The sequence below is a fragment of the Scyliorhinus torazame genome, chromosome 10 (assembly GCF_047496885.1).
Source record: "Scyliorhinus torazame isolate Kashiwa2021f chromosome 10, sScyTor2.1, whole genome shotgun sequence".
Classification (NCBI taxonomy): domain Eukaryota; kingdom Metazoa; phylum Chordata; class Chondrichthyes; order Carcharhiniformes; family Scyliorhinidae; genus Scyliorhinus; species Scyliorhinus torazame.
Window position 1 is genome coordinate 203,600,954 of NC_092716.1, and position 15,131 is coordinate 203,616,084.

The following is a 15,131-nucleotide window of genomic DNA, read 5'->3' on the forward strand; positions in this document are numbered from 1 at the left end:
TCACGTTTTTTTTAAAAACTATATCAAGTATCCAACTACCTGTCGTTTTCTCAGTGATCTCCTGTGTTAGGAAACAATCATTTATGATGTCTATAAATCTTTCCACTGTTTTGCCTTCAATATTAAATAAGTCACCAATGGACTAATGAATGGCTTGGAAATTAAAGTCTCCCTCAGTATAGCCATTATCGGATTTATTTTCCGTTGTATTTGGATGCCATATATGACCAGATATTATTGAATGTGATCTTATGATTTGCCATGGGATGCTACAACTACGATACCATTGGTTCTCGGATTTTTTTGGTTGAAGGGCCCTTAGTAATTAGGACTTAGTAACTATCATCTAAATTAAAATACTGCTTGATTCTCATAATTTGAAAGTGTTGTAATTCACTTTATAGCAGGCCCCTTGAAACTTCTCTGTAGACACCCAGGGGTCTGCAGACTCCACTTTTTGAACAACTGTACAATGCTATCGTATTCTATTTTGAGGTGATTTTAATGGTGACCGTGTGATGGCTTCAGTAGCTTGGTAGCAGTGATGTGCTGGTCAAATGTCCTTGGGGGTAGCAGACATGTTTGTTTTGCTAAATAAAAAAATTATAAAGGTGAGGTCAGCAATATTCAGTTGACCGTGGTTATATAGTCCACTGTAATATCACTTGTAATTATGTTTCTTGAAATTTAGCGAAACTATTTATAACAATGGATGCTTTATGATGGATGACCAAGTCAGTATAATCTTTTTAACAGTTTCAATTAGAAATTGCGTATGTATTTAAAAAAAATAAAAAATTTAGAGTACCCAATTATTTTTTTCCAATTAAGGGTCAATTTAGCATGGCCAATCCACCTAACCTGCACATCTTTAGGTTGTGGGGGTGAAACCCAGGCAGACATGGGGAGAATGTGCAAACTCCACACGACAGTGACCCAGGGCTGGGATTCGAACCCGGGTCCTCCACGCCGCAGTCCCAGTGCTAACCACTGCACCACGTGCCGCCCTGTGTATGTATTTTATATCTGCAGGATTTAGATCACTATAAGAGTTAAGGATTTTGCTGTATTAAAATGAATAAATGGAAAAGTCTTCCAAAACCGAGAAGTAGATGTTGGTTTCCAGATTTTCTTTTCTACATATGTAATACACTGGAGGACTGTGGTCTATACAGAAAGCAAATCAGAGGATGACTTTGGAATTATACTGCAGGTACTGATACCATTGATCGTTCAACAGTTTGTTTTTGGAGAGGACTTGAATGGGTTTTTCCAGAATGATGCCCGCGATGTGAAATTTCAGTTACGTGGAAATACTGGATAATGTGGAATTGGTGTTCTTGGGGCAGAAACGTTTATGGAGGATTTAATAGAGATGTTCAAAATTAGATGCTGGGGATTTTGGAAAAAAGGGCAGATTTGCATTTATATGACCTCAGGACGTCCCAGGGTGCTTTCCAGCCAGTGGAATACTTTTTGAAGTGTAATCACTGGAGGAAGCATGAGTTATTGGATACATTGGCAAGAGTAAATAAGGAGCAACTGTTTTCACTGGCAGATGTGCTATAAGATTTAAGATATTTGGCTGAAGTATATGGGGAGATGAGAAATTGAAATGCAGTGAATTATCAGAAATTCATTGTCTGAAAGGGTGGACGAAGAGAATTGGATATATGAAAAATAATAAAAAGCAGGACCCTTCGGAAAGAACTAATTGGATAGCCTATTCTGTTCTGTAGGGTTCTGAGAGTTTAAAATAGGCATTAGAGATCAGTGATTTATGGAAACTGAAATGCTCTTGAAGCTACAAAACTTAATAGTGCTTCAGGTTCTAGTCACGATGAGGTTTCATCAGTTTTGACAGTATTTTCCACAAAATGCCTAACCTTGGAATCTATTAAATTTAAACAGCCTGTAGTTAATAATATTTCTAAATAGCCTAAAATTGAGCAAGTGAGTCATTTGGAGCCTCTGCTGTTAAAAGGGCTGGGGGATGTGGTGCGTAACATGTTAAATTGAAATCCACAGATTAAGATTCCGTATCTGCGCATGGTGGTAATCAGGATTAAATGTGCTTTGTATCATCACTATGTTGGACAATTATTGGAGGGGGAGACCATATGTTTATACTTGCAGGATCTGTAAATCACCAGTATAGAGACTATATGTATGAAACTTATTCACGAGAGTAGGAGCTTATTGAAAGATGACAGCCGTATTCTCTGTGGGGCTGTGTTTTGAGTGTACAGAGGCCACGGGTGGGATATAATACTGTAATGTTGCTATGACCTTTCAAGTGAAATGGTCGTAATGTTTTCATTAACTGGAAATGCGTCCAGCTGAACAATTATTAATTTTGTCCTACCAAACTGAAGCTCTGATGAACGGATTTTGAGCCACATAACACTTAAGGTGAAGATTTTGTAGGTGCTAGCCTGTGATTGGGGATCCAAACTTAAATTGCATGTCTGCGTACCTGTCTTCTTAAAACAAAAACTCTTGATCTGATGGAGCATGGCCTAAATACATATTAAATACTGTGAGGCTGTAGAGGAAGGAAATGCACAACATTACATCATTACAGCAGTCACTGTTGTCATTTTTAAAAACATTTTAAAAAATATTATATTTTAACTGTGCCAATAAAAGTGCTTGTAAGAATAAGTCTGTTTCATTGGCCAATGAAGCCTGCAGATTAAACTAGTATTTTTAGAATTGCGTTTGATGTCAAGTAGCGTAAATCCTAAAACAAAAGCAAAATACTCTAAATCTAAATTAAAAGCAGAAAATGCTAGAAATATTCAGGTCTGGCAGCATCGCTGTGCAGAGAAAAAGAGTAAAATTTTCAGCCCTGTGAACTTTCATTACAAATGGGCAAAGTTCGAAATGGGTTTTGAGCAAGTTAGAGGGGAGGATGGCGGGAATAAGAAGTAAAAGGGAAGTTGTTTGATAGTGTGGAAATCAGGAGAGATTAAATGACAATGGGTTTCATGGTGCCATGCAGAGGGAGTGGTGATCTGACAGTAAAGAAACAAAAGAGTGTCTCGAGGAGGTATGAATGACAAGACCCTGGTGGGGATGTTTGAGGAGACAGTAGGGAAGGGGGTGTTGCCACAGACTTTGAGGCAGGCATCAATCTCCTTGTTGCTCAAGAAGGATAAGGATCCGACAGAGTGTGGGTCGTATAGACCCATATCACTCTTGAATGCAGATGCAAAGGTGTTGGCGAAGGTGTTAGCAGGGAGGCTGGAGGAGTGCCTCCCAAAGGTGATGGGGGAAGATCAGATGGAGTTTGTAAGAGGGAGGCAGCTTTTTTCAAACATTTGGAGGGTTCTGAATGTAGTTATGGCACCGGCGGAGGGGAGGGAGACAGAGGTAGTCGTGGCACTGGACGCCGAGAAGGCCATTGACCGGATAGAGTGGAGGTATTTGATGGCGGTTTTGGAGCGGTTTGGGATTGCACCACGATTTGTGGATTGGGTAAAAAAAAATGTATTAAAAAAATTAAAAACATTTAGAGTACCCAATTCATTTTTTCCAATTAAGAGGCAATTTAACGAGGCCAATCCACCTACCCTGCACATCTTTGGGTTGTGGGGGCGAAACCCATGCAAACACAGGGAGAATGTGCAAACTCCACACGGACAGTGACCCAGCGCCGGGATCGAACCTGGGACCTCGGCGCCGTGAGGCAGCCGGAATAACCCACTGCGCCACTGTGCTGCCCTGGATTGGGTAAAATTACTTTACAGGGAGTCGAGGGCGAGCGTCCGCATGAATAATATGAATTCTGAGTATTTTGCTCCACATCGAGGAACCAGGCAGGGGTGTCCTGTGTCCCCCTGTTTGTGCTTGCGATCGAACCTTTGGCCATTGCATTGAGAAGTTGGGATACAGAACGTTCTGACTGCAGCGGCCCCCACAATATTGGAAGAGATAGGGGTGATGTCGGTGATTTATGGAGTTATTCTGGGAGACGTTAAGGTATCACTGGATGGGATTACGGTCCCGTAGAAGCCATATTCGGGGCGTCAGAACGGCCGGGGTTAGAAGCGGGTGCGAAGGCAGATGTCTTAGTCTTCTCCGCCTTGTGCCTCAGCGTGGGTGGGGGAACCTGCTGGAGTTCCTAATGCTCAAGAAAATAATGTTCAAAGGCAGCATGGTGACGCAGTGGTTCGTGCTGCTGCCTCACGGCGCCTAGGTCCCAGGTTCGATCCCGGCTCTGGGCCGCTGTCCGTGTGGAGTTTGCACATTTTCCCCGTGTTTGCGTGTTCTCCCCGTGTTTGCGTGGGTTTCGCCCCCACAACCCAAAGATGTGCAGGGTAGGTGGACTGGCCACGCTAACTTGCCCCTTAATTGGAAAAATTGAATTGGGTACTCTAAATTTATATTTAAAAAAAGAGAAAGTAATGTTCAGGGCACCATGGTGGCGCAGTAGTGAGCACTGCTGCCTCACTGCGCCGAGGTCCCAGGTTTGATCCCAGCTCTGGGTCACTGTTCGTGTGGAGTTTGCACATTCTCCCCATGCCTGCGAGGGTTTCGCCCCCACCGCTCAAAGATGTGCCGGGTAGGTGGATTGGCCATGCTAAATTGCCCCTTAATTGGAAAAAAAATGAATTGGGTACTCTAAATTTATTTTTAAAAAAACAGAAAGTAAAGTTCGAGTTGAGGGGGAGGATGGAAGGGTTCTACAACTCATGGACGTTGTTCATCGTGCATTTTCACGAATTGAATGACATCGAACTTTGGGGGGGGGGGGGGGGGGGTTGGAATGTATGACTTAATGATTGTTTTTCATGTTTTATATTAAAAATGTTGAGAGCTGTTTGAGGGTCGGTAGGATGCGGGGATTGTTGGCTAGGGGATTGCCATTGTATTTGTTAATTATTTGTTGTTGTAAAAATGATGAAAATGTGAAAAAGGAGGAGAATAAAAATATTTATTAAAAGAAATGAATGACCAGACCCTGAAAGCTGCCATCCGACAGCCAAGTTGATTTGTGTTGATTAAGAAATAAATTGGGTTGGTCAAGAAATAAGAAACGAAAGGGAACATGCAAAGAAAAAGAAAACAAAATGGGAGTGGGGGTTATGATTTAAAATCGCTAAACTGTATATTAGGGAAGGTAAAATCGCCATAGTCCCAGAAGACCACAGGTTGCTTTATCATTTTGAGGTGGGGAGCTGACTGGTGGTGATTTAACCTGAGGATCACCATACTTCAGGTGAGGGGCGAGGTTGAGAAGGTGGGCCTTCATGAACAACCTCAGTCAGTATGGGAATTGAACCTGTGCTGCTGGCCTTGCTATGCAATGCAAACCAAGGTCGGCGGTGGTTCCGTTGGTGAAGATTATCGCTTGCATATCATCATGAAGCAGGCGGAGAATGGTGACGAATTTCTGTGGGCAACCAAATTTGAGGAGGATATTCCACAGTCCCTCACAATTGGCTGAGTCAAAGACCTTTGTGAGATTGAAGCAGGGCATGGACCGAGGTTGATGCTGCTCCCTGCACTTTTCCTGGATTTGTCGTGCACCGAAGATCAAGTCCATTGTGCCTCTTGATGGGCGGAAGCCGCACTGTCACTCGGGGAGGAGCTCTTCAGCCACTGGGCGGAAGCAGTTGGAGAGGATTGTCGCGATGACCTTTCCTGTGACAGAGAGTAGGAAAACCCCTCTGTAATTTCCGCAGTCAGACTTGGCTCTTTTCCTGAAGATGGTCAGAAGGCATCTCTGAGATCACCTGACGTGCTCTCTTCGTTCCAGACGAGGGTGATGAGGTTGTGGATTCTTTAGAAAGACATGTTAGGTATGGATAGCATGGGGAAAGCAAACACCCAACAGTCCTCCTGACAAAATGTTTAGAACAGTACCTGGTCGTCTTGAACACCCAAGTTCCACCAGCGGGACAAGCAGAAGACCTTATGGCAACGCTCCTGCTCCAAGTATTGGCACCTGATAGACTATATCGTCGTCCGAGCAAGGGACCGCAAATACGTCCGCATCACCTGCGCTGCGACCAGAACCGACGGCTGCTGGACTATCGCTTTCATCCGCTCAACCATCTTCTCCATCAACCTGGCCCCAAACCGGCACAGACAGAAAAAAACTCTGCCATAGAAGACTCAAATGTCGCTGGACTCAAAGATCCTGAGAAGAAAGAGCTACTCAGTCAGTGCCTCAGTTAATCTGGCGACAACCAACGAGCCAGAGCTGCAGAATGCCCATGGTGTCTGGTCCTCCTTAAAAGCCACCATAGTCAGCACCTGTGAGGAATTGCTCGGGCTCTTGACCAGGAAACACCAAGACTGGTTCGACAAGAATGATCAGGAGATCCAGGATCTCCTTGACCGCAAACGCAAGGCGTTCCTGAACTGGCAGCTCCACCAAAACTCGAGTGAGGGGAATCAAACCTCCAGGCAACTGAAGGCCGAGATGCAACAAAGAACTCGTGATCTAAAGAACAGAAGATGGGTGGAAAAGCGCAGGAGATTCAGCGAGTCGCCGACAACCGCCATTGGCGCAGCTTCTTCAGCACGATTAAAACCATCTTCGATCTGGGTGCCGAGGGACCCACCCCACTGAGGGCCAGAAACGGAGAGGCAGTCAACGCCTACTGAAGAGAGCACTTAGAAGACACAGCATTTGATGTAAGTGCCCTCGACACCATCCCGCAACATGCTACCTGCCACCATCTCAGCGCAATCCCAGCGTGAGGTCATAAAAGCCATCCAGCTAAAAAACAACAAGACCTCTGGTGCAGATGTAATCTCCACAGAAGTATTAAAATGCAGTGGAGAGAGATTCTTGATAAGAATCCACAACCTCTCACCCTTGTCTGGAAGGAATAAAGCATGCCGGTTTATATGCCAGGATCAAATTAAATGGCTGTTCTAGGATGGAGCATGGACGTTTTCATGTTGTTTCTCTACTATTCTGACTATTGCATTTGATATGATTGTGGTGTCAAATGGAGCCTTTGTGCCAACACAGGGCACTGAGCTGCTATGACGAGACTTGTGTCTTGGCAAACTTTTCAGTTACCTGGCAACACAAATTATAACAGATGGTGCCACTGACATTCATTTGATGCCTTTCACATCTCACTTGGCATGGAGGGTAACTGTGATCTTTTAATTTTATATTCTTATTTAAAATACTGGATTTATGATCGAAGATAAAACCTCTTGGATAAACTGCCACGTGCAATTTTTACAGAGAAGCCAAGCACCCAGGCTAACCACTGAAATAATGTACATTTCCCAGAGACTCAAAAGTGAAAGTGTGAAAACCAAACAAAAAAGGCAACATTGTGGTTGTGGGAGGGGAAAGCAGAATTCAGGCCAGCAGCTCAGCGTGGCAGTGATATTCATGTAGCGACTACTGTGGACTTGAAGCTTAAAAATAGACAGAACGGAAGCAATCTGTTTGAATTATTACAAAGGCTGAAAGCAATTTTTATTTTTCTATCTGGCCTGCTTTTCTTTGGTGCCCTAGTGCCAAGTTATTTTTGCTTAGAGATCACTCTCTGATATTTAGAGATGTTAGCCAGGGGCAGCACGGTGGTGCAATAGTTGGCCCTGCCTCCTCACGGCGCCGAGGTCCCGGCTCTGGGTCACTGTCCACGTAGAATTTGCACATTCACCCCATGTTCGCGTGGGTTTCACCCCCACAACCCCAAAGATGTGCAGGGTAGGTGGATTGGCCACGCTAAATTGCCTCTTAATTGGAACAAATGAATTGGATATTCTAAATTTATATATAAAAAAAGAGATGTCCGCCAGAAAAGCTAGCCATTCTTTTTCCAAATTTACGTTTGATGGTTTTCACAGAAATGCAATTTATTCCAGTGTCTGCACTGTGTGCACTTGCCTTTCGCGTAAATGTTCCATGTACTGTACCAACTTGTAAATGGGAATGTAAAGTAAAATTCTGATTTTCTGTGCTGCAGTTTGGTCTATTGTGCAAGTTGCTAGTGAATCTAGACTGACCTGTTTTAAAAAAAAAAAATGTTTTTATTCTCCATTTTCACATTTTCCGTCAAAATTTACACCCCACCCACAAACAGTAAACGGTAACAAATACAAAATCAATGCCCTTAACAATACCAACGATCTCATCCTCCCACCACCCCAAGCAACGGCCCACCTGTCAATATATGCATCCCATAAAACAAACCCTCCCACGGCGGAAACAAAAAGCAAAAGAGAAAAAGGAGTCCGGGACCGCCCATGGTCACCATTGACCTATAGAGTCCACCCCCCCCCCCCCCCCACTCTCAACGCCATCCAACCTCTGAAAGAGTACCGTACATGATACCCAAGAGTTGTACACACACCCCTCCCCGCTAGTCTCCAACTCCTCCCATCCACTGCCTCTTGTAAAACTCCTACCCCCAACCTCGGTTTCTTGCCCCCCATCTTTCCACCCCGGCTAGACCACTCGGACCCTGTTCTGCCAGGCTCCGTTGGCCGCAGCCCCTCCCCCACCTCACTCCCGTTCACTGGCCGGCTTAAACCGGCCAGCGTGGAGGCCCCCGCCCGGGTCCCTTTCCCCCTTGCCCAGCCCTAGGAAAGCCCAGAAATCCCCTTTTAGCACACAAACCCCGCATATCCACCGACACCCCAAAGAGCCCTCATTTCGAGTGAAAGTCCCATCACTTCCCTTGTCCAAATATATACAACATTGGCTCCTTTAGCCCATACACCCGCACGCAGTGAAACAAAAAAAAAGAAGAAAATACAGTCAGTCATGAGGTCACATCGGCACATGGCCATTTCTCAATTTCTCAGTTCTGCCACAGTCCTTCTGCCTTCGCAAACTCCTCCGCTGCTTCCGCCATGATACCCAAGAGTTGTACCCCACCCCACCCCCCAGTCTCCAACTCCTCCCGTCCACTGCCTCTTGTAAAACTCCTCCTCAACCTCTGTTCCTTCCCCCCCAACTTTCCACCCCGGCTAGACCACTCGGGCCCTGTTCTGCCAGGCTTCGATGGCAGCAGCCCCTCCCCCCACCTCACTCCCGTTCACTGGCCGGCTTAAACCGGCCAGCGTGGAGGCCCCCGCCCGGGTCCCTTTCCCCCTTGCCCGACCGTAGGAAAGCCCAGAAATCCCTTTTTAGCACACAAACCCCGCATATCCACCTACACCCCAAAGAGCCCTCATTTCGAGTGAAAGTCCCATCACTTCCCTTGTCCAAATATGTACAACATTGGCTCCTTTAGCACATACACCCGTACGCAGTGAAACAAAAAAGAAGAAAATACAGTCATGAGGTCACATCGGCACATGGCCATTTCTCAATTTGTCAGTTCTGCCACAGTCCTTCTGCCTTCGCAAACTCCTCCGCTGCTTCCGCCATTCCAAAATAAAAGTCCCTGAGCTTGGAAGTCACCCTCAGCTTCGCTGGATATACAATGCCGCACTGCACCTTGCTAATGTACAGTGCCCTCTTCACCCGGTTGAAGGCAGTCCGCCTCCTTGCCAGCTCCACTGTAAAGTCCTGGTATACACGTATACCAGCTCCAGCCCACTGCACCACCTGCTTCTGCTTGGCCCAGCTCAGGACCTTCTCCTTCACACTGTACCTACGGAAGCACAGAGTCACTGCCCTTGGCGGCTCACTCGCCTTTGGTACAGGCCTCCACGACCGTGAGCCCGATCCAGTTCATCGGGAGGGATCCTCCCCCCTCCCCCAATAGTTTCGCCAGCATCGCGGCAAAATACTCAGTCGGCTTCGGTCCTTCAACTCCTTCGGGCAGCCCCACAATCCTCAAATTCTGTCGCCTGGATCTGTTTTCCAGGTCTTCCATTTTTCCTCGCAGATCCTTGTTAATGTCTATCACCTTCCACAACTCCTTCCCCATCGAAGCAAGTTGATCACCGTGCTGCAATAACGTCTCCTCCACTTCCTTCAGCGCCTCCCCTTGCTCTCGCACCTCCGCCACTGCGCTCGCCAACGCCATCATCACCGGGGAAATCGCCTCCTCCACCAGCGCACTCAAAACCTCTCTCATCTCCTTCCTCATTGTCTCCATGTATCTTGTAAACTGCCTTTCGAATTCCGCAGCCATCACCGTAGTTATTTCTTCAGCTGTAAACAATGCTGCCTCCCCTGGTGCTCCAGACTCCATTTTCCTTGGTGACCCCGTGGTGACCTTTCCACTCCCCGACGGACCTTCAGCTGTTTTCTTTACGGGCGATTTTTTGCTTACCCTCAACATTTTGCTTCACTGTTCCTGCTTTTGCTGCCCCCGTGGTCCCTGGGACCGGGCTTAAAGCTCTGAAAATGCCGTTCCCGAACGGGAGCCCTCCATTGTTTGGCCGCCATCGCCCGCCGTCACCGGAAGTCCCGACTGACGTGTTGTCACTAAACCTGTTCCGTTTTCCCAAACGCATGCGCATAATTTCAAAACCAGTTGTTCATTGGTACAGTTAACATATTATATCTCCTGGATATTCCCATAAAGCTGTGATAATTGGATGACGCACATCAATTAATTTGTCAGGGGCAACAAATTCAGATCCAGATACAACTTCCTCATTCCTGTGATTACTTGTGTTCATAGGCCAGGGGAATCCAGCAGATTGGCAGAATTAGATTAGGTAACTCGTGTAGAGAAAATGCTAGTGCAGAGTTGTCAGTCTGAATGGTATGTTTCCATGCTGCAACATTATGTGATTAGGGTAGCTGAAATGGCATCATTCTCTCAATGTATTGTAGATCTGTATTGTATTAGGTTACACACTGCCCCTAATTTCTGTTATTTACAATATGCTTACTCAGGATTTTCATTCTATTACTTTCAATAAACCAGCCGTTACAAGTTTTGGGCCTGCCTGGGTGGGGGTTGTTCAAACGGATTATATTTGGACGACTAGTTTTTGAATTTATTTATGGCTAAAATGGACGTCTGATAAATAAAGAGTCAGTAATCAGAATTTTTATTTGATGCTCTTTTTTTTTTTTGTTTCTTCAGGAGTTTGAAGATGCATTGCTGGTCGATAACTGGGATTTCTTAGAGGATTTGGTTTCCAAGCTGCTTCGAGGATGTTATCAACGCAAGGATATTAAGTCAGTATTGGTAGAGTTGAGGAGTTTTATTAATCCTTATATATTTTAATCTGTTCATTCGTACCTTCATGTTGATAATAGTTACTGTCAGTTTGGTAGAAGTAAAGTGTTAGGGTTGCCGGCTATCTATACTGATCTACAATAGTGTGTTGCCTCAGAGTGTAGCAATTAATTGCAACTCTTAAGTTCCCGCCGAAAGTGAAGTGAAGGGTGTGTGTTATAAACTGCAATACAATATAACAGAAATAATTTCTGCGATGGCACAGTGATTAGCACTGTTGCCTCACACGCCAGGGTCTGATTTTGATTCCATCTTTGGGCAACTGTGTGGAGTTTGTACATTCTTCCTGTGTCTGCGTGGATTTCCTCTTGGTGCTTCGGTTTCCTCCCACAGTCCAAAGTTGTGCAGGTTAGGTGGATTGGCCATGATCGTTGGGACGGGGTATTGGACCGAGGTAAAGTGCTCTTTCGGAGGGTCAGTGCAGATTCGATGGACCGAATATCATAGAATTTACAGTGCAGAAGGAGGCCACTCGGCCCATCGAGTCTGCACCGGCTCTTGGAAAGAGCACCCTGCCCAAGCCCACACCTCCACCCTATCCCCACAACCCAGTTACCCCACCTAACACTAAGGGCAATTTTGGACACTAAGGGCAATTTATCATGGCCAATCCACCTAACCTGCACATCTTTGGACTGTGGGAGGAAACCGGAGCACCCAGAGGAAACACACGGGGAGAACGTGCAGACTCCGCACAGACAGTGAACCAAGTCGGGAATCGAACCTGGGACCCTGGAGCTGTGAAGCAATTGTGCTAACCACCATGCTACCGTGCTGCCCAATGGCCTGCATTGTAGGGATTCTATGATCCACGATCAATTTCAAATTTTGCAACTAATCCCAGTGCCATAATTATACATCTGCATTAAAGCCTGTTCTTGTTTACAACAAGTCCATTTATGGTTACATGGCGTTTTTACTATTGTCCTATGAAATCTACACATATTAGTCTAGAAATTATGTTGTGGGATAAATGTCTTGATGTTGATGCTCTTGAAGTTTCTCTCTGCTATTTTAATTGAGCTGTTAACTTGTTTAACATGGACTTCCGGGTGCGGCTATGCAGAGCTAGGTCGCATATTCGGCAGCTCCTGCTTGGAACGGACTTTTGGGCTCTTTTACAGGGCCCCCACGGCATTTGTTTGACATTTCCCGGTGTGGGAAGAAGGCGGCAATATTCCCCCGACAGTGTCCCCCAGGAAGGGTATGTCTCTTGGTTGCCAGACACACGCAGAAACCGTGAAAGATTTGGCTGCAACTACAGGATAAACAGGGCCTCTTCCAGCATGCAGGCGGGGGAAGGGCAAGCTTAAAGCTGCAAGCTGACCTGAGGGCCTGTATCAAAGGTGAATTCTAGCAGCAGAGGGAACAACTGTGAAAAGACCTCATCAAGGCCACTGAAGGGACTTCCGGTTGCGGTGATGCCTAGCTAGCCGCACGCTTCGGCGGCTCCAGCTCCGACGGACCTTCGGGCTCTTTTAAGAGCCTCAACGGGGAATTTTTCGACGACGCAACCCGGTGTGGGGCGTGTGAGAAGGGAGTCCCCCCCAAACGAAGGAGGAAAAAACCGGCGGCGGCGGCTGCAGCGCGAGGAATCGTCGACCAAAGGGTCAGAAAGAGAGAAGTACAAGATGGCGGCGGAGAAAGCGCAGGCGACATGGGGGCCTGAGCATGAAATTGTGAGACGGTGCGTGGAGCTGCTGAAGAGGGAGGTGCTGACCCCGTTGCTACAGGCAATTGAGGGGCTCAAGGAGACATTAAAGACCCAGGAGACAGAGCTCCGTGTGGTGGAGCAGAAGGTGACAGATATTGAGGACGAGATCCTGGGCCTGGCGGTTAAGACACAGACGCACGAGGCACTTCATAAAAAGTGTACTGAAAGGATCGAAGCCCTAGAAAATGGAGCGCGAAGGAAGAACCTTCGGATACTGGGTCTCCCTGAGGGTGTGGAAGGAGTGGACTGTGGAGCGTACGCAAGTACGATGCTGAGCTCACTGATGGGTGCTGAGGCCCCTACGGGCCCCTTGGAGGTGGAGTGGGCAAATCGGATTCCGGCGAGAAGACCAAAAGCGGGAGAACCACCCAGGGCGATAATCGTGCGATTTTACCGCCTTAAGGATAGAGAAGAGGTCCTGAGATGGGCTAAAAAGGTGCGGAGTAGCAGATGGGAGAATGCAGTGGTACGGGTATACCAGGATTGGAGTGCGGAGGTGGCGAGAAGGAGGGCGAGCTTCAACCGAGCCAAAGAGGTGTTGCATAAAAGGAAGGTGAAGTTCGGGATGCTGCAGCCGGCAAGACTATGGGTCACGTATCAGGAGAGACACCATTATTTCGAGACGGCGGAGGAAGCATGGACCTTCATCAAAGAAGAGAAATTGGATCGGAACTGAGGGACTGATGCTGCAGGAAATGTTATTGTTAATGTTACGGTGGAAGTTAATTGAGAAGTAAACAGGGAAGGGGGGAGACATTGGGGAAATGTGGGCGCCGGTGAGGGGGGAAAGACGGGACATAGTTGGAGAATGGGGAAGGGGAGGGGGAGGGGAAAGGGAGCTGCGCCATAAGAGGCGGGTCAGGTAAAGGGATGTTCCCGCACCAGAAAGAATAAGGCGGGAAGACAGGCGCAAGGCGGATGGGAGTTCCCCACATGGGGGGGGGTCGAGGAGTGAGCAGGAGTAGCCGGGGTCAGTTGAAGTCAGCTGACTTACGGAAGTAATATGGGGGGAGCAATCAAGCTAGAAAGAGATCTAGCGGGGAGGGGAGGAGGGAGGGAGAAGGGGGGGGGGGGACAACTGGGTTGCTGCTGCGGAAATCCAAAAGGAAATGGCTAAAGAGTGGGTGGGCGGGGATGGTGTGCGACGCTGGGGGAGCGAGCGGGAGCGTGGAGGCGGGATATGGGACTGGCCTAGAGAAGGTAATGGCTAGTCGACACGGGAGGGGGGCAGGTAGCCCCCTAGTGAGGCTGATCACGTGGAACGTGAGAGGCCTGAACGGACCGATAAAAAGGGCCCGAGTGCTCGCGCATTTGAAAGGACTAAGGGCAGACGTGGTTATGCTCCAAGAGACGCACCTAAAGGTGGCGGACCAAGTTAGGCTAAGGAAAGGATGGGTGGGACAGGTGTTCCACTCAGGACTGGACGCAAAGAATAGAGGGGTGGCCATTTTGGTGGGGAAACAGGTCGCATTTGAAGCAAAGAACATCGTAGCAGATAGCGGAGGTAGATATGTAATGGTGAGTGGCAGGCTGGAGGGAATGGAGGTCGTGTTGGTTAACGTGTATGCCCCAAACTGGGACGATGCGGGATTTATGAGACGGATGCTGGGGCGTATACCGGACCTGGAGGTAGGAAACTTGATTTTAGGAGGGGACTTTAATACGGTGCTGGACCCGGGGCTAGATAGATCCAGCTCAAGGACCGGAAGAAGGCCGGCAGCGGCCAAGGTACTTAAGGGGTTTATGGACCAAATGGGGGGAGTGGATCCATGGCGATTTCTTAGACCTAGGGCTAGGGAGTATTCCTTCTTCTCCCATGTCCATAAAGTGTACTCCCGGATAGATTTTTTTGTTTTGGGAAGGTCGTTGATCTCTAGGGTGGAAGAAGCTGAGTACTCAGCCATAGCGGTTTCGGATCATGCCCCACATTGGGTGGACCTGGAATTAGGAGAGGAAAGGGAGCAGAGAACACTCTGGCGATTAGATGTGGGACTGATGGCGGATGAGGGAGTGTGTGCAAGAGTGCGGGGGTGTATTGAGAGATACCTGGAGGTCAATGACGACGGCGAGGTCCCTGTGGGAGTGGTATGGGAAGCACTAAAAGCGGTGGTCAGAGGAGAGCTGATCTCCATTGGGGCCCACAAAAGGAAAACAGAGGCCAAGGAAAGGGAAAGATTACTGGGGGAGATTTTAAGGGTGGATAGGGAATTTGCAGAGACCCCGGAGGAGGAATTGTACAGGGAGAGGAGACGACTCCAGACGGAATTTGACCTTCTGACCACCAG

General features: G+C 47.4%; 1 protein-coding gene across 3 annotated transcripts in view; it reads left to right on the top strand.

Moving 5' to 3' along the window:
* Positions 1–15,131, top strand: part of LOC140384513 (uncharacterized) — a 170,219-nt gene that overhangs the window by 51,327 nt on the left and 103,761 nt on the right. For all 3 annotated transcript variants that reach the window (XM_072466270.1, XM_072466271.1, XM_072466272.1), the window contains exon 2: positions 10,977–11,071. In XM_072466270.1, coding sequence (XP_072322371.1) covers positions 10,977–11,071 — 95 coding nt within the window. The remainder of the gene's footprint in view (positions 1–10,976; positions 11,072–15,131) is intronic.